Source organism: Pararge aegeria, chromosome 21 (genome assembly GCF_905163445.1).
Source record: "Pararge aegeria chromosome 21, ilParAegt1.1, whole genome shotgun sequence".
Lineage (NCBI taxonomy): Eukaryota > Metazoa > Arthropoda > Insecta > Lepidoptera > Nymphalidae > Pararge > Pararge aegeria.
In genome coordinates this window covers 12,548,174-12,568,177 of record NC_053200.1, presented here as the reverse complement: position 1 = coordinate 12,568,177, position 20,004 = coordinate 12,548,174, and the positions used below count along the sequence as shown (strand labels likewise).

The following is a 20,004-nucleotide window of genomic DNA, read 5'->3' as shown; positions in this document are numbered from 1 at the left end:
ACGGAAAGAGGGCAGCAGTGGCCTCTGTGGAACTACATGCTTCTTGTTGATCCAGAAGCTGACTGTTATGGGCTATTGATGAATTTGAGACACGGGTAACGTTTTCTTCGACAATTACAAAACCCTAATCCTTCCTATACTATCAGAAGAAGGGTTTACCCTTCTTCTGATAGTATACCCGCACCCTATTATCCGATAGTAATGATGATTATAAACAATAACTATCCCGATTTAAAGGTAGCAAATCGCTTCGCTACATTACAGGCCGTCAAAGAAATAAAAATGCTGTAGATGACATTTCGCTCCCTTTATTTTAGACACGTGTGACGTTTTCTTCGAGAAGTTTACTCGTGTCTGTGCTTGAACTTCGAGCCGATACGTTGTTATGTCTATTAAGCATTATTTTCTTTTATTTATCGTCATTATCAAGGGACCTTTTCAGTAGGTGTCTGACATCGAAATTGGTTTGAACGTGAGTGTATTATTTTATCGTTTTAATGATACTCGTAGACGCCGTCTACTTGTCGTTCCTAACGCTTAACCGGATTCTTTTTTTAAGCGTTTTTTTGTAGACGTATCTAAGAGGATACATACACTAATTTAACGTACTTAATATTTTTTTATTTAATTAATTATTCTTAAAAATTGCTAAGACATTTTTGTGAAAATATCGTGATGAAACCTGCATGCCTGATAGTTTTCCATAATATCTTGTTAAGTTTCGTCTCTCTATTCGTCTGTACGTCTATCTGTCCAGTGCCGGTCGGTCTATAGACTAGTGTTGCCCAAATGCAAGAACAAGACGAGACTTAGCCAGTCTTGGTCTTGGTCTTGCGCCAATACACCTGGTCTTGGTCTTGGTCTTGGTCTTGCGCTCCCAGTCTTGGTCTTGGTCTTGGTCTTGCAGCAAGAGTCTTGCAAGTCTTGCAATTACCTATTAGTCTATTACTATTTATTAAAGTTTACTTTAAATCTTAGAAAAACGTATTAGAATTGGAACATTGTGAGCTTGAATTAACATAGCCATAGTAAAGATCAAGCAGATTAATAAATAACTGAAGATTTGATAAGAAATTCGAAAAATCAACTGACCTATATGTCGTTTTCCATGGAAGTAACTGTTTCTTAATAAACATTTATGATTTATAAGCTTACATTTGCTAAAACATGTAAAAAAACAAATTAATTACAATAACTTGACTGTATTTTAAAGAACAATACTTATCTGTCTAGAAAGAGATTGAACCCTCAACTTATAAGAAATTTAATAAAAGAGTTTTACGATTTATCATTTATTTGAATAAAAAATAAAATACAACACAAATCAACAGCTTTATCATTAGGTTATGATACTTTATATCAATTCTTTTGACCAAGAATTAATACAAAGTAACCATCTGGCTGACTCATCACTTAACCTATTTCTATGTTTTCTAATTACTAATGATGCTTTAGAAAATAACCTCTCAGCAGGTACTGAAGTTGCAGGTATTGAGAGAAAATCACGGGCCATTTTCGATAAAATCGGATACTCTGTCTCATGCGTCCTCCACCAATCTAAAATCACCAATCTGAAACTTATTTATTCTTTGGAACACCTGTAGGTACTCTTAAAATTCGAAATTATTTTGCATGAATAGTGTCAAATGTTATGATTTCGGCGCGGCGGCAACGATTGTTTTAGATTTCAAAAGAAGCCGCCGGCGCGTGTATCATAACCATGTACTTCCGAAAAGCGGCAAATTTCTTTGAGAAGTAAGTACAAAACCTTTGATGCCGCATTATCAAAGTGCCGATGGTTAAAACATAACTATGCATGCACTCAGTTTGATTTTAATAGATATTTTTTTATTCGCTATGTTTATGGTATTAGTCGTAATGCGCATAGGTCCAGTTTTTCATATTCTTTGATATAGTTTTTTGCGTCTCATAGAATTCCTAAGCGTACCTACCTACCTATACACCGAACTGTTACACCTAACTACTCCGTGAAATAGCGCTAAGTCCTAGCTGCAAGACGCAAGAGTCTTGCAGGCTATGTCTTGTTCTTGCTCAAGTCTTGCACGGTCAGTCTTGGTCTTGGTCTTGCTAAAAATACGCGGTCTTGTTCTTGGTCTTGGTCTTGCAAAAACGCAAGAACAAGACCAAGACTGCAAGACCAAGACTGAATCTGGGCAACACTACTATAGACTGTACCTCTGGCTGTCAATGTATCCTTTGAATAAATTTTATTCAGAAACGATTAAGACTAAGGTAAGGTGTAAAACTAAGGATCCTATCACACTAAGAAGGGTTTAAGGTCATAGTCCACCACGTTTGCCCAGTGCGGAGCATTAAGAACTCTCAGGCATGCAAGTTTCTTAACGATGTTTTCGTTCACCGTTGAAGCAAGTAATATTTTAATTGCTTAAAACGCACATTCTTAGAAAAGTTAAAGGTGCTGGGATTCGAACTCGCCTCCGAAGTCGAAGTCCTACCACTGGGCTATCACCGCTCATATTAAAGTAACATGCAATAACTTATCATGCAATTATTTGTTTAAAAAAATGCTACTTATATTTAACAAATTATTTCAGTTTTAAAATAATTTGAAATCTATAGACATGAATATTGCCAGTCGTGTAGCAATTAAAATTCATAGATGGGGATAATTTAATCAAAAAAGAAATGTAATTTCAAATGGTTGTATGATAAATTATAATCTGACCATACAGCATTACCATGCAACTAAAGATTCCAAGTTCTATGATGAGAATAATAACTAACCGTACCAAATATCAAGTTAATTGATTGCTTAGCTGGGCGTTAAGAAAGGACAAAAAAAAAGTAAGGTTTAGTATATATGTATATACTGGAGCCTTGTATAACAGAAAATAAAAGTAGATATACCTGCATACTGAATTTATATCCTCCAATCAGTTTCTATTGAATAGCTATTGACTGTCCAGTAATGATAACCGGTGTAATTTTGGTATCGATCGTTCTGGACAATTTATAGTAGTGTTGCCCAAATTCAGTCTTGGTCTTGCAGTCTTGGTCTTGTTCTTGCGTTTTTGCAAGACCAAGACCAAGAACAAGACCGCGTATTTTTAGCAAGACCAAGACCAAGACTGACCGTGCAAGACTTGAGCAAGAACAAGACATAGCCTGCAAGACTCTTGCGTCTTGCAGCTAGGACTTAGCGCTATTTCACGGAGTAGTTAGGTGTAACAGTTCGGTGTATAGGTAGGTAGGTACGCTTAGGAATTCTATGAGACGCAAAAAACTATATCAAAGAATATGAAAAACTGGACCTATGCGCATTACGACTAATACCATAAACATAGCGAATAAAAAAATATCTATTAAAATCAAACTGAGTGCATGCATAGTTATGTTTTAACCATCGGCACTTTGATAATGCGGCATCAAAGGTTTTGTACTTACTTCTCAAAGAAATTTGCCGCTTTTCGGAAGTACATGGTTATGATACACGCGCCGGCGGCTTCTTTTGAAATCTAAAACAATCGTTGCCGCCGCGCCGAAATCATAACATTTGACACTATTCATGCAAAATAATTTCGAATTTTAAGAGTACCTACAGGTGTTCCAAAGAATAAATAAGTTTCAGAGTGCTTAGAATGAAAATGAATACATTATACTGATCACGCAAGTAGTATTATGATTAGGATAAAATGGTGAGGATAGGTAGTAGATGTCATAATAATTCATTCTAGTAAGTAATTATAATATTGATTACTTATATGGTTTTAAACTAATTACTTAGGTACTATTATTGTACATTTAGTCATTATATTTCTTAAGTTTTTACAAGAAAAAATAGCAAAAAAGTGTTCGAATATCTCTGAGAGAGATGATGAGAGTAAGTATTTACTAGCTGTGCCCGCGACTTCGTCCACGAGGAATAGTAACTTTGGAGGTATAGTGACGTTCAGGATTTATTTATTTATTTTAAAACTTCTGTCATCAAACATACAAACGAACTCTTCAGCTTTATTCAAATAAATGATAAATAGTAAAACTCTTTTATTAAATTTCTTATAAGTTGAGGGTTCAATCTCTTTCTAGACAGATAAGTATTGTTCTTTAAAATACAGTCAAGTTATTGTAATTAATTTGTTTTTTTACATGTTTTAGCAAATGTAAGCTTATAAATCATAAATGTTTATTAAGAAACAGTTACTTCCATGGAAAACGACATATAGGTCAGTTGATTTTTCGAATTTCTTATCAAATCTTCAGTTATTTATTAATCTGCTTGATCTTTACTATGGCTATGTTAATTCAAGCTCACAATGTTCCAATTCTAATACGTTTTTCTAAGATTTAAAGTAAACTTTAATAAATAGTAATAGACTAATAGGTAATTGCAAGACTTGCAAGACTCTTGCTGCAAGACCAAGACCAAGACCAAGACTGGGAGCGCAAGACCAAGACCAAGACCAAGACCAGGTGTATTGGCGCAAGACCAAGACCAAGACTGGCTAAGTCTCGTCTTGTTCTTGCATTTGGGCAACACTAATTTATAGCCTAAATGCGAATATTATTCGAGGTCCAAAAGGTTTTTCTAATTCATAAAGCTTAATTGAACTTTAGTATTTTGACATTTACTTTCAACGGACTGCATTCACAAGATTTATATGTATCACTAGCTTTTGCCCGCGACTTCGTCCGCCTTTGATCTTGTTTTTAAGTTCACTTAAGAGATGTCCAGCAGTAGCGGCGGCAAAAAATTTAACATTCAAAATTCAAAATTAATTTATTTTAAGGAGGCCTAATAAAAGCACTTTTGAAACGTCAAGTCTGTCTGTTTGTAGTGACTCTACCACCGGTTCGGAAGGCAGATTTTACCGAGAAGAAGCCGGCAAGAAACTCAGCAGTTGCTCTTTTCCAACATCAACAATTTACATTTTAACATTAATTTTTCTATCTTGTAAGAGATGAAAGCGGAGCTGGATGCTTCTAAGCAACCTTGTCATTAATCAAAATACCCACCAACTCAATGTCATAAGCATTGGTTATTAATCAAATATAATTTTAAGTGTTTCTTGAAAACTATCTATTAACTAATTAATAATTATTAGGGTATTTATAGAATCCTAATCAATTTAATAAAATATCTGGCAAATATGAATTTATAGTTATCAAAAGGTTGGATATTTACCCACTTTATAAAATTACTGTAACACATATCTACTGAAATTCGAATTCTGTATAAATAATTAAATTTAGGTATACCTATTTGAACAGATATTTTGAAGTTGTTAGTTCTTGTACAAAAATCGGGTGAACACTGAACTTTTTCAATTAAGGATCCGTTCTCGGGTGCATTATTAAATAAACAATTATTCATTGTAAAGTCAACATCTCCTGAGGATGCTCCGGTTGCGGAGCGAAACGTGCGTAGAGGGCACATTGCCGAAGATCTGTTTGGTGCGGAGTATGAAGATTGAAATAATTATAAATGAGAGATTATGATGAGTATGTAGGAATAGCAAAGCTTAGTTTTCAAAATACAAAATATAATCAAAAACTTACCATTAGCTGTGTTCGCTCGACGTATGATCTCCAGCAAAGCAGCTGAGGAGCAGTACAGCGTGGAGACCAGCGGCGCGATATACATGAGTATCATGTTCAGTAGGAAATACGCCAACTCGTGCCGAGGCGTTGGCAGAGATCCGTACGAAACGCATTGGAAGTACCTTAAATAAATAATTCAAATTTAACAGTTTCCTATATATTTGCATAAGTATATTTCATAACAAAACACCCTGTAAAAATATTAAATCAATAGAAGCATATTAATTTTTCTTACAAACTAATTCAAAACATTGTAAGCGTTTACTTATAACAACCCTATTAAAGGTAAAATACCGACACGCGCATAATACCTACTTTATTAAGATTTTAATTTAGCATGAGATGTTAGGCTGTGTCGGATTTCTTTCAGTAAAAACTTTGGCAGTGGTTTACTCGAAGACTATTAGCGATTCGGTTTCACATATAAGTCTCTGAGTTAGTAAATAATGTACCCCTAAAGCCTGTGAAGTAATATTTCGGCTTTGACACGTTATATATTTATACATATATTTTAATGGATTTTTTTTTAAAAAGAAAAGCAATGAAATTTTAGCTTAATTTGTTAAACAGTCAAAAAACTAAGTAAACTTCAGAGGATGCTCCGGTAACGGCAGCGAAACGTGCGTAGATCATTGCCGAGGATCTGGTTGGTGTGGATTATAAAGATTGAACAAATTATAAATTACACAGTACCAACAGATTCTCCTGGTTTTCACGGAGTATAGCAAATTAAGCCTAATTTTAATTGTATATCTTGGATATCCGCAAAGTAACGCCTGCTTCTATAAAAAATAATAGTTTTTTACCGACCTATCGAGTAATTTTTTTGTAGATGAAATAACCTTCAGTGGCTTTCTCCGCATAAGCTTCTTTATATTTTGGAAATCCTTAAGGTCATAAATGCGGATTTAATGAGTAAAGTCAGTTTCGAAAGTGTTTGGCCGTTAGGGTCATTAAAATTTAGAAGGTAAGTTCCTTTTAGGGTTTTCGTGAGTGCTATGGCAGAGTGTCTCCAAAACCTACCCAAAATGTGAGAAACTGAGGTTGGAAGATTGTTTGAAATTCCGTAGTAGTAAGTACTTACATTACGTAAAAGGTTTAAATGTTTTATTTTAAAAAGTAGGTACTGGGCGAAGTAGCTTTTTAGCACCTCATACTAACGAATTTATTTTGTACCTATTCAAATATAAATTCTGTTCACGTAGACAATATTAGGACGAATGAGTCACGTAGATTTGTATTGAAATAAGGATAGTGAGTCTATTTAAGTCTTACTCCAGATTTTCGTGATTTATTACTTATTAGATTTGGCAACGCGCCTATCTCTGAGTTGCACATGCCCTTAAGTAATCATTTACTATTTCATTACAAGATTTTACTTAATCTGTTTTGTTCGTTTGTGTTTTAAGACATCATTATCAACACGTTGCCGGCCCACTACAGGGGCACGGGCGAACTCTTACTTAGGCCGTAGTCCAACGCTCTCTAAGTACGGATTTGTAGACTTTAAATAAATAAATAAAAAAATATACTACGACAATTCACACATCGTCATCTAGCCCCAAAGTAAGCGTAGCTTGTGTTATGGGTACTAAGATACCTGATAAATATTTTTTATGAATATAACATGCATAAATATTTATAACAAACAGATAAACACCCAAAACCGAGAAACATTCATGTTCATCACAAAAACATTTTCCAATTGTGAGAATAGAACCCACGACCTTGGACTCAGAAAGCAGGGTCGCTGCCCACTCAAAAGTCAAAAGACAGCAGAGGCAATTAATCTCTCACCCTTTAACTTCAGGGTGCTCTCCCAAGTGAAATATGAAGCTCTGTGGTAGACTGGCAAGACCGGCGCATACCCAGGCGACCGCGAGAGCCCGCCTCACTCTCGCTTCCCACGTAACGTTGAGTGGCTTGAGGATAGCGTAGTACCTAAAACAATAACATTAACATTAACAAACCAGAACAATACACACACCGCCATCTAGCCCTAAAGTAAGCGTAGCTTGTTATGGGTACTAAGATAGCTGACGAATATTTTAATGAATGTTATACACATAAAAACTTATAATATACAGATAAACCCTGACACTGAAAAACATTTACTAACACAAACATTTTCCAGTTGTGGGAATCAAACCCACGGCCTTAGACTAAGAAAGCAGGGTCGCTGCCCACTGCGCAAATCGGCCGTCACAACCTAAAAGAGAATGACTTTGATTCAATGAAATCTTACATCATTTGCTTACGTTAGTTTGGTTATCTATAAAACTTAGACGATTTAATGGACGATGACGAGTTGACTATTTGTTTACATTTCAATCGCTATTCATATGAGATGAACTTGGAAATGATAATCATGCATATGTCGACTAGCTAGTCTTTGCTTCCCATCAAGCTATCTCCAGCGGCATTATCGCAAGGTCAGGTAGAGTCTGCAATGCCACCTGCTCTTGTAAATTGTAATGAATGTAAAGGTTATGTTGTAATGAGTGCGTCGGTCAGCTTACCTGTCGATCGCTATGCATATGAGCACGAAACTGGACAGGTAGAGGCCGAAGGTACGCGTGAACATCATCAGGCGGCACATGAGGTCGCCCGCCAGCCACTGCACCGTGCCCGCCCACGCTATCTCCAGCGGCATCATCAGGAATGTCACCTGGATACGGTCACTGTTGCAGTTTAATCAAAATGCATACTGGATAGAAGTAGGCATTCCTTTGCGGAAATCCATGATATATTATGAAAATTAAAGCACGAGATTCTGTATGGTGTAATTTATAATTTCTTCAATCCTTATACTCTACACCAAACAGATCTTCGGCAATGAGGTTACATTGCCGAAGATCTGTTTGGTTGGTTCTACGCACGTTTTCCTCCGAAACCGTATCAACCTCAGGAGATGTTGACTTTACAATGAATAATTGTTAAACTTTACAATCCGGATTCGGATCATCCGGAGCATCCTCAGATGTTGACTTTACAATGAATAATTGTTAAACTTAACAATCCAGTTTCGGAGCGAAACTTCGTTCTTTAATTAATTTTTTCATTTATGACATTATTATTTTCGCGCGACTTTGTTCGCTTTTGTTGATGTTTATAGTTTCGCGACAACTGTCTGTTTTCCCTGGTCAAAACGTATCCTATTGCTCCCCCAAGATTAGATATATCACATCGTCAAATTTTTCGTGGTTTGCAGGTGTTTTGTCGCGCTTGATATCTATAAAATCTTCTTTAGATGGCAAATTGAATTAAGTACCTATTGCTAAAGGCAACATTAAGAAAGGGATAGCACTGCTAAATATAATATCAGCCATCTTGACGTAACGTCAGTGCATCTAAAGGTTTTATTTGATCATCAAGCGCGAAAGTTTTTAGATTCTATTTAATAAATTAATTTTGGCTTTTACTTTTTTTAAGATTTTTTATTTATTCAAAATCAGACTAAGTCATAAGTAATAATAATTACAAACTAAAATTAATATTTACAATAAATATAAGCCGTCTAACTGTTCACTTATGGGCATGGTACCCAAAATGCTGGCGCTATTGCCCCTTTGAATCGCTAGACTTAGCCGTTGGGCTAAATAAGCGCCAGCTCTTGGGTTGTCAAACGTCAAGACCAATTTTGCTGATACGAATATCGGAGAAATATCATAAAATACTTACCATAAGATCCGCCACCGCTAGATGCATGAGTAACACATCCAGCCTACTCGCTCGTCCCATTCTTTTCCTCTTCACCAGTTGAGACAGCACCGTCAAGTTCCCAGTCGCTGATATCATCATCAGCACACTGTATACCGTTATGGACACCATGTGGCCGTGGTTAAACTGCATGTCTAATGGCATTTCATCCGTGGCGTTCCAATGGGTCCAATTCTTTTGTGAGGCCCCGCCAGGCCCTGATACCTTTTCATCCATATTCATATTTTATTCCACAGCCCTTTTAGATTTGTTACTTTCTATAGTGAAAATGTCCTTATTCTAACTGATGTGTGTATTCTTCTTTGGGTAAACATTTTTGTTGCTTGATGTTTAGTCTGCAAAAAATAAATTTTAATATCATTTATTATTTAATTTCAATTTTATAGGAGCACCAATTAAACTCAAATTAGGAGTTATTTGGTTTTTGGTGTTGATGGATTTGTTTAAGTTGAATCCACAAATGATTTAAAACAAATCGTATTTTTTTTACCAACTTACAAAAAAGTAGGAGGTTCTCAATTCTGTTGTATTTTAAATATGTCAAAACTGTCATTTATTAACCGATTTGGAAAATATTTTTTGTTTGAGACGATATACTTCCTATGTGGTCCCATTTTCTTAATTGGAGAAATTGAGGGAACTCTTCAAGTATTATATGGTCGGTAGCGATTTGAGTGCTGTTCAAAGTAAGTTGTAATCATTGACGAACCAAGAAAATGGGCCACCTGATGGTAAATAGAAACCATCGCCTTTAAACAGAGCATCACTTCACAGAGCATGCAAGGAGCACGACCTGCAACATCAATCTGATATCCCATGTCATCGGATAAAATCGGGGGATATAATTTTTGTCTTCTGCCTGTGCTAGCCGTGCTGTGGCAGCACCAGTGGTATCGTATGACACTGCCCCTGCCACGCGCTGTGCACGGAACGCAGTCGGAGTGACGCGTTCCATACAGTTTCATAGGATACGACGGGGGTCCAAGTCTGCTATTGCAATTTTATATCAGTGGTCAATTTAGTTAAGGTCGTCCACAGTTTTGTTGTGATACTACTTTTACCTAAATAAAAAATTTGAAATTCGTTTTAGTGAACGGTTAACTTAAGGGTGAAACGTGTACCAAATTGCAATATATTCTTAAAGTATATTTTAAAAACAGTTCCATGCCTTTGGTGGGCATCCTACGATGCGATGATTCCTTTATTTCACCATCAGCAATTTAAAAAAAAGGACTTTGTTACCAAGCAAATTGGTTCATGATCTTGAAACACCCTGTCTCCATCAATTTGAGGCGTAGGTGTTAAGCCTCACGAGCCTGTAATTACGCCCTTCAGACCGGAACACAGCATTGCAACATATATAAAAAAGAAAAAAGCCTTCATAGGCTTTAGAGGTACATAATGTACTGTCTCTGAGGCTTATCTGTGAAATCGAAAACCTAATAGTTTTTGAGTAAACCACTGCTATATTTTCTGGAAGAAATAAAATACAGTCCTACATGCGAAATTAAAATCATGTGACTCCCGTCACTTTATTAGGTACGCGTCGCGAAGTGTGGGTACTATGCGCGTGGCGGTATTTTATCTTCAATAGGGTTGTCATAAGTAAACATTTCGAATGTTTTGAATTCGATTATACGGAAAAATAAATATGCTTCTTTTGATTTAATATTTTTACAGCGTGATTCCTTATGATCCATCCTTTAATATTAATTCATAATTCTGTTACACGTTGTATATACTAATATGGCGATAGTACTTCCCCGGAAGGGCTCTGTCACAAAAACCTCTACTACTACTCTAATGCGCTCTAAAAGATATTGTGATGAGATTAAATCGAAAAACAATATTAATTCATAATTCTGTTACACGTTGTTTATACTAATATGGCGATAGTACTTCCCCGGAAGGGCTCTGTCACAAAAACCTCTACTACTACTCTAATGCGCTCTAAAAGATATTGTGATGAGATTAAATCGGAAAACAAAATTAATGACGTTCACTTTAAATGGTTATCTCAACCTATAGTTCATCTAAATAAGATGATTGAATATTATGATGTGCGCTTAAAGCGACTTGTATCTACTGACTAGTATGATTTATTATCAAAACACTGCGGCGATGTAAAATTATAACCACTTAACGTATCACATTGAGTTATTAATGTTGTGGAGTGCTAAATTAATAAGGGAGAGTGGATTTTTATTTTATTATTAAAACGTGTGACATATTGTATTATATTTTTTTGTTAACGATTTGGTGAAGTAATGTAATGGAAAACGACCAAGTAAGAGTCGGGTTCGCGCTTTGAGTGTTCCGTAGCATTATTGGAAAAAACGACAAACACATCAACCCATTGCCGGCCCGCTACAGAGCACCGGTCTCCTCCCACAATGAGAAGCGGTTAAGGGGGGGCTTAGTCCACCAAGGTGGCACAGTGCGGATTTGTGGACTCCACACACCTTTAAGAACATTATGTAGAACTCTCAGGCATGCAGGTTGTTGAAGTGATATATTTAATTTTTTTAAACGCACATAACTTAAAGTTAGAGGTGTGTGCTGTGGTTCTAACTCGAACCACGAAAGTGAAGTCAAGCTCCTACCTAATGCGCCCTCAACGCTTCAAGTACTAGGATTTTTTTATCAGGAAATTGTTGTATTCTAGCCTGTAATTATTTCTTCCGTGGTGTGCCTAAATACGTCTCGTCCGCTAGATTATTGACACGTAAAAATAGTCGTTCAAATTGCCGTAGACCTACCCTTCTCAAAAACAATAATTTCCAACTTCAAAAAGATGTCCTAATGTCGCTCAAAGTGACTCACTGAGAATGGAAGACAAATACAAAGGGCAAATAACAGACTACATCTGTACCAATAAACATGAAATGGTAAAACCGTCTCAAGGGTTTTCATTAATGGCCTCATTATCTCGGGAGGAAGTCAAATATATAAAAGTATTTAGTTTAGTTACTTGTACATAGTTCTGGTGTTACCAAATCTCTAAACTATATTTGTTTCATAAGCTTCAAGGCCACTGCTGGATAAAGGCATCTCCCTACGGGAGGGTTTGTCCATAAACACCACGCTGGGTAGACTGGTTAGTTATCGCAGTAGATGGAAGAGTACTCTGGTGCCCATTCTCCGTTATTCGTTTAGTCGCCTCGTACGACACCCGCGGGAAACCTACTTCCTACTTACATTATAAACTTGCTGTCGCGGTGAACTTCGTACCGCAAAATATTTTTTTTATGAATATTTATATTTTAATACTTTTTATCCTATTCCGGACTAAGAGTAATCCAAAAAATCAAATATAATAAAAATTGGTCCAACCGTTCTTGAGCTATAAATGGTGTAACTAACACACCTTTCTTTTACATATATATAATATATATATATATATATATATATAGAAGAACGATGTGAAAATATCGATGTTTGGATGTTTGTTACTCAATCACGCAAAAACGGCTGAACGGATATGGATGAACATATCATAACATAGGCTTTTATCCCGATTCCTTTAGTAGTTCTAGACGGAAAATTGAATATTTACGAGCTAAGCCGCGGGCAGAGAGCTTTGAAATTTGGTATGCATGTTACCTATACTAATATGGAAAAGGACATATAATTTCTATACCGATCTCTCAAATAGTTCCCGTTGTATGATTAAAAATTGTTAACGAGCCACCAATTTTCCTGAAGCTCCCAATTTTGAAATCCACGTAGACAAAGTCGACGCTACTACTACTACTTTTAATCCCAATCTCTCAAATTGTTCCCGTGGGAAAAGCATAAATAATTGCTGCACACCAATAATTTGTTAATAATTTAATTCTGCTTTTATTACATTCTAGCTTCCCATCCGCGACTTCGTGCGCGTGTAATTCTGTTAACACGCTCTAAACGTTGGTTTATACCCAATACCATATAATACCCATTATAAAAAGTAGCCTATATCACTTTTCCGCGAACATATTTTTCCTACGGAGGAAACACGTTTAGAGCGTGATTATTTAATTACACGCGGATTAATTTAAATCATGTGCGTCAAACAGAAAATAAATTTTGCGACTCAACCATATTAAATACGTACCTAATATCTGAAACAGCGATAGCTCGGTACTCGGTGTAAATTTTATTCCATTTTCTATTACTTTCATATTTTCATTTCTTTTTGGACCCAATTCTGAAGTCCAAGCAGACAAATTCGCGGGCAGAAGCTTGAGTACTATTACGAGCGAGTATTATTAGGCTAAAGTTTGTATGTTTGTGACTTATTCACGTCGCAACGATTGAATCGATTTGGCTGAAATTTGTTACAGAGTTAGATTGTAGTCTGGAATAGTGCATAGGCTACTTTTTATCCCGAAATTAGAGAGTTTCCGCGGGAATAGAAACCTTAATCAACGCGAATGAAGTCGTAAGTGTCAGCTCGTAATAAATAAATAAATAATCAATATGTTATTCAATTTAGATTCTATATTTAGATGCGCCATATTACTTTAGTTTAGAAAATGTGTACAACGGATTTGGACCCAAAATCATAGAATTTTAAAATTTCACGGGGTATTCTGTCACTCTGTATTGACACAATTTTGGTCACCTCTCGGTATGAGTACCTCTCGGGTAGGGGGAAAGTTTTGTTAGTTATTGAGCTATCATCGAGTCTGTCTAGTTCTTCTACGGAACTCCTCATATCTGATTTGATCACGTCTATGTACTCTCGCGGATAATACTAAGCTTCACGCATTTTGTAAGATAAGATTCGGTTGATAAGTTCGGATTATTTCTGTCATGAGGTGCCTACTGGTGACCCACATATCGTTACAAGCTTTCAAATATCAGGCTTTCCGTAGTGCCGCTGTGGTATACAACCAACTCTTTTCATCTCCGTATTCCTTCAGTGCAACGACTTGGATTCCGTAAAATAGTCTAGCGTAAAATGTAATCCTTAACTCTTGATTGAACATTTCCTTTTGCCGAGAAAGTAAATTTAAAGAAAAGGTAAGCAATTTCCCAGAAAAAATCGCTGAGTTTGAAAGATAAAAGCGTTTCTGACACAAATTACTCGGCCATCTCGTTAGTATTAAATTTAGGGAAAATTAACGGAAGCTCTATTATGAATGGTTTTATACGAAATCACAGACAGACACTTGACATTTTATATGTACAAATAAATAAAACGTGGAATGTTAATGCCAGTTCCTTGAGGGAATCATAAAAACTGAGTCTACCAATTTAGGGCATTTTTAGCACTCTATTTTGGTACACCAACATCCATCGGTCATGTAGCTCCGCAACTCTGGTTATTTTTTCATTTCTGAACAGATTAGTGATGTAGTGGGTGTTTACATTAGATATTTTAAAGGGAAAGTCGTAACTTTCCATTATTTCCAAACGATGAAAAGCTGTTTGTTTTTAAACACAAAACTAAAAAGCCTGCCAAGCATGTTGTTCAGGGGAAACCCCCCCATTGGGAGAGACCTTTAGACCAGCAATGGGTAGGCTGTTAATGATGAAGATGATGATTTTAGAGGTACATTACGATTTTCTTTCACAATTGCATCTCTGATCACATAAAGATACCCACTTAGCGCATAGTTGTCTCTATAGCCAACTCAGTGACTAGGCTTTGTTATAACGTCACTAGTTGTTTCCCACGACTTAATCCTCCTTTTTCGTCAGGATAAAAAGTATATGGGATACTTTATTACGGGGACAATCGTTGCGCTCGTTGGGAAATATTACATATTATATCTCTATGTAATATTTCGCAAGGATCGGTTTTGCTGTTAAGGAAACAAAAGCTATGTTTTGATCCCTAGGGAATATATTGGATAGAAGCAGGCTTTTATTCTACTTTGCGGAATTCCATGATATATTATGAAAAGTATGCTTAACTTGCTATACTTCGCGAAAAGCAGGAGCATCTGTAAGTATGTTGTTATATATAACCTCTTCAATCTATATACTCCACACCAAACAGATATTCGGCATAATACTCTCTAAGCACGTTTCGCTCCGACCCCGGAGCATCCTCAGGAGATTTTGACTTTACAATGCATAATTGTTAAAAAATATTCTTTGTAAAGTCAGGTGGAATATAATTATCAGTGTGGAGAATAAATATTGAAGAAATTATAAATTGCAGCGGAGTATAACAAATAGAGCTTCAACATCATCATTACGACAACCCTTTACCGGTCCACTACAGGACATGGGTTTCCTCCCACAATGAGAAGTGGTTAAGACCGTAGTCCACCACGCTGGCCCATTGCGGATTGGTGGCATCCACACACCTTGAGAACATAATGACAAACTCTCAGGCATGCAGGTTTCCTAACAATGTTTTCCTTCAACGTCGAAGCAAGTGAAAAGTTTATTACTTAAAACGCAAATAACTTTGAAAATTCAGAGGTTCGTGCTCCGCTCACTAGCTCTCTTTTTTTAATGTGTTTGCTTTTATGTATTGAAATATATATATTTTTAAAACTTACTCTACACTGAAAAGATTGTTTACATTATGACACAAGTAAGAAAAAATTTAGACATCAAGAGACTTTCAGATAATTAATATACCTACACTCGATGGTCACTAAAATGGAGTGTTATTGTTGGCACTAAACTGCCTCGTTTATTTTATTACATGAATGTCACATTAAAATTTATATTATTATCGCTCTGATAACTACCACTATAAATTAAGATAAATTTCCATCCCTAGGGAACGTTACCCTGGGGCTTTTCCGGGAAAAAGATACGGTTTCATCAATATCGTTGCAGTAGTTGAGCTGAACATACACAAAAATGCTTTACGCTTTCTCGTTTATAATATTAGTATGGAAGTATAGAGTAAGCATTTAAGTTAAGCACTAAGTAAATAAGCTAAGCTAATAGACTTAATATCATTAGACACTTTCTAATTTCCATGAATTAGCACCCTTATTGTGCGACGAGACTGGAATAGGGTCCAGAATCTTCGGCGTTTTATTAAATTACAAAGGCTTCTTAAAATGTTTAATTAAAAATCTATGTTAGATTAATTGGGTGAAATGGATGAATTTATAAAGCTAATTAAGTCTTATTACCCTGATCACGTAAAGATACCTACTTCGCGCAAAGCTGTCTCTATAGCCCACTCAATGACTAGGCTTTGTTATAACGTCACTAGTTGTTTCTAACGACTTAATCCTCGTTTTGGAACTGTTAGTTTTGTCAGGATTAAAAGTATATTTTGTCGTTGCGAAATGTTACATAGAGATAAAGATCTCTATGTTTATTACATAGAGATAAAGTTATCTGATTGATGATCTTATCAAAATAATTAAGCCTTATCGCCTCGTTGGTATCAGCATGCGGCAACGAATCACAAGGTTCTAGGTTCGATATTGGGGTTGCGTCGTAAAATATTAGGTATTGGAGTTTTCTGTCATGAAGTTCTCAGTATGAGTGAAGTTATCAACCGTGAAGTGCCGAATGAGTCGTTTCCAAAACAATTTCCTTTTTTTTTTTAATTACGTTCCTTTAGGCTTTGGTCGGTATTAGACAAATATATTGATATGTCTACTAGCTTTCCGCGTTTATTACGCTTGTATAAACTAACTGCCAAAAGTCAAGTAGATTGATTGCCTAGTTAGGGCGTAAAGAATAGACAAACAAAAAAATACACTTTCGCGTTTATACTATTAGTAAGGATATAAGTACGTTCTTTTGTTTTAACTGTATCAAAATCTGCTTATTTATGACATTAAAATCAAATAGCATTTCAACGACGATATACTAAATCGGAATCAACTCCGACACGTGTACAAGCACGTGGTAGCAACGTGGAATAAATCGTGACCATCGAGTGTTTATTATCTATACTTTTTTTTCTAATTTGTATTTTAATGTATCTAATCTTTTTGTTACTTTTCAGCGTAAAGTTAAGTCAAATTATTAAGAAAATAATTAAAAAAACGCAAAAAGATTTTTTTTAGAGATTTTTTTTTCATGCGTTTGCCTTTATTTATTGTATCGCAGTTGATTTTTTTTACACTGAAAAGATTGTTGACATGACACAGGTAAGAAAAAATTTAGACTTCGAGAGACTTTCAGATAATGAATATACCTACACTCGATGGTCACTAAAATGGAGTTTAATTGTTGACACTAAACCGCCTCGTTTATTTTATTACATGAAAATCGCATTAAAATTTATATTATTATCGCACTTTTAACTACCACTATAAACGTATTTAAGTAACACTACATGGAATTCAAAACTAGACAGAAAGTTTAAGAGCTTTTTTTTAGGGAATGTTAAGAGTATAGTATTGAAAGCGTTTTAAAATCTTAATATATATAAATCTCCTGTCACAATGTTTGTCCGCGATGGACTCCTAAACTACTTAACCGATTTTAAATTTAATTGGCACACCGTGAGCAGTCTGCTCCAACTTAAGAGATAGGATAGCTTAGATCTTTAATTATAGTCACAATTTTATTTTATTGCAAATTATTTGTCTATAATTAATTGACAGTCACATGTTATACATATATATAACTACTATACTCATTTAAGGCTTAGCGATACTGAATAATTTAAAAACAAAATCAACCGCAGACGAAGTCGCGGGCAACAGCTAGTATATATATATATATCAAGTAAAGAAAGCGGCATATGATGCCAACATTAATTAGTGGCCGTTAAATTCCAAACCTTTGCCGAAATACATTTAATGATACATCGTGATTTATATGAGAGAGAAAAGAGTGCTTCTAATTCGTAACCCTTTTTTTTTCAACATTAATAAATGGAATATTTTCTCCATGTCCATAATGTAACGACTTCCATACAGGTTGACGGTATCGACGTTTTCCACTCCCTGTCATTATTTATCGATGTCTTATCTATCAAAAGTTATCGGAGTCAATCTTGCAGAACCAAATTGGAGACGGGTCATTGCCACTCCGGAACGACGCTACAGGTTGTAGCCGTTGTAGGTATCTAAACTAGAATTATATTTGAAGGATAATTGGATCGGCACTGTAGGGAACAAAGAAAACTGCCCAAGCACGTAGGACAAAGAATATAGGTGTTATATATGTCGCAGATAATTGGGCGAATCTAGTCTTTTCGAAAAGCTAGGACGATTGATTACGAAGGGTTGGATGATAGGAAATTAAGAAAGTTTTCGCACTGTTGGTTAGCAAAATTAAAGTTTGTGAGAAGAGAGAGTGATATAGGTTATTTATAGAAAAACAAACCCACGGGATTTGTGCAGAAAACCGTAATAAACGCGGGCGACAGCACGTTATTACTAAAAAAACCGCCAGGGCCATCCAATTAATATAAAGCAAAATGTACACCTATATTTACGCTATAAAAATTGTCTAAACTAACATACCTACCCATTTTCCCCACATCAGCATTTTGATGTTACTGGCGATTTTTCTACATGGCAAAACAATTCTTGGCAAAACTGAAGAGTGATGATTGACATGGGATAATGCCTGCGCGAGCAAATAACTTTCTGATTCCATTAACTTTAATGTCTTGCTTAATGTTCGCTCAGGATTCACGAGTAGATGGATTTACGAGATATAGTAGCGTGAATTGACTATTAGAGTGGTAGTTAAAAATATATGCTTATGTGGGTCACTTTTAGCTAAACTGTCCTTTATTACCACTGGACTTCTGATTCTTACGATAAATGTTAGGTAATTTACCTATAGACGTTTATCTTCTCCTAGTAATCCCATGCTTTAAATCCTTCATAAAAAATTCTGGAAACAGTTGGGTTACTGACAATATATACACACCCAATGTCCTAATAACCATAATATCATGAAAAAGGATGATATATCTTTGTACCGAATTTCATAATACATACATACATTTCATAACACTCTTTATTTTTTTTAAGGGTTTACTCAACAGACTGCAATATTCTTTCTACTTGATGCTTGGTATCTGTATGAATTTCAAAAAAAGAACATTGTTATTCACGTGCGTTGCACTAACAGAAAGCCGCGCGTCGTATAAAAAAAGTAAGGTATTCGATTTCCGCCATTTTTCTTCTATATTTTTAGTTTTGATTACAAAAAAAAATAAGCGATTCAAGTTTTGACAGCACACCGCCATATTTATTAACGCTGCAAAAAACATTTTCATTTAACTACTAGTATTAAGGAAATAAAAATAGTGAATTAATATTTATAAGTCTTAAAACGTTCCTTGAGGCAACAAGCTTCCAAGGTGCTTACCAAAAAACATTAAGATCCGAAAAAGCTCCCTCAGGGTAAAGGATGACTTGTAGGTGGGCCAAAAAATCAACAACGTGTGATAAAAAACTCTTTTATCGCAAACGTGTTACGTGAAAGGTCTTCATGTTTTTTGATGCGTATCAATGGGCAAGTATTTGCAATTCTATAGGAAATTGTAAACGTGATCTTCATAAAAGATGGTGAAGATTTATGAGTGTTGATATTTTCTTGTAACGTTAAATTCTTCGTAAAGTACAGTGTTGATTTAAAAAAAGTATTGATTAGATATATATTTTCTTCGGAAATTCTAATTCTACATGACTTAATATATTATTGCGGAATTTTTCTTATTATACAGGTTAGTTTACTACTAAGCATTTATAACCACACTTTAATAATCCAAATATTACACAATGATAACGCCTTTGTTTTCAACGATTACAGGATTAGCCA

At 35.5% G+C, this 20,004-nt stretch overlaps 1 protein-coding gene across 2 annotated transcripts in view; it reads right to left on the bottom strand.

Annotated features, from left to right (window-relative positions):
• Nucleotides 1-20,004, bottom strand: part of LOC120633124 (gonadotropin-releasing hormone receptor) — a 74,263-nt gene that overhangs the window by 4,148 nt on the left and 50,111 nt on the right. The window contains exons 2-5 of one of the 2 annotated variants that reach the window (XM_039903237.1): nucleotides 9,262-9,635; nucleotides 8,100-8,248; nucleotides 7,378-7,521; nucleotides 5,539-5,702 (exon numbers count right to left, since the gene is read on the bottom strand). In XM_039903237.1, the coding sequence (XP_039759171.1) occupies nucleotides 5,539-5,702; nucleotides 7,378-7,521; nucleotides 8,100-8,248; nucleotides 9,262-9,522 (718 nt within the window). In that variant the 5' untranslated portion in view covers nucleotides 9,523-9,635. Of the gene's footprint in view, nucleotides 1-5,538; nucleotides 5,703-7,377; nucleotides 7,522-8,099; nucleotides 8,249-9,261; nucleotides 9,636-20,004 lie in introns of those variants that run through there. The other variant, XM_039903238.1, reaches the window with a different exon arrangement.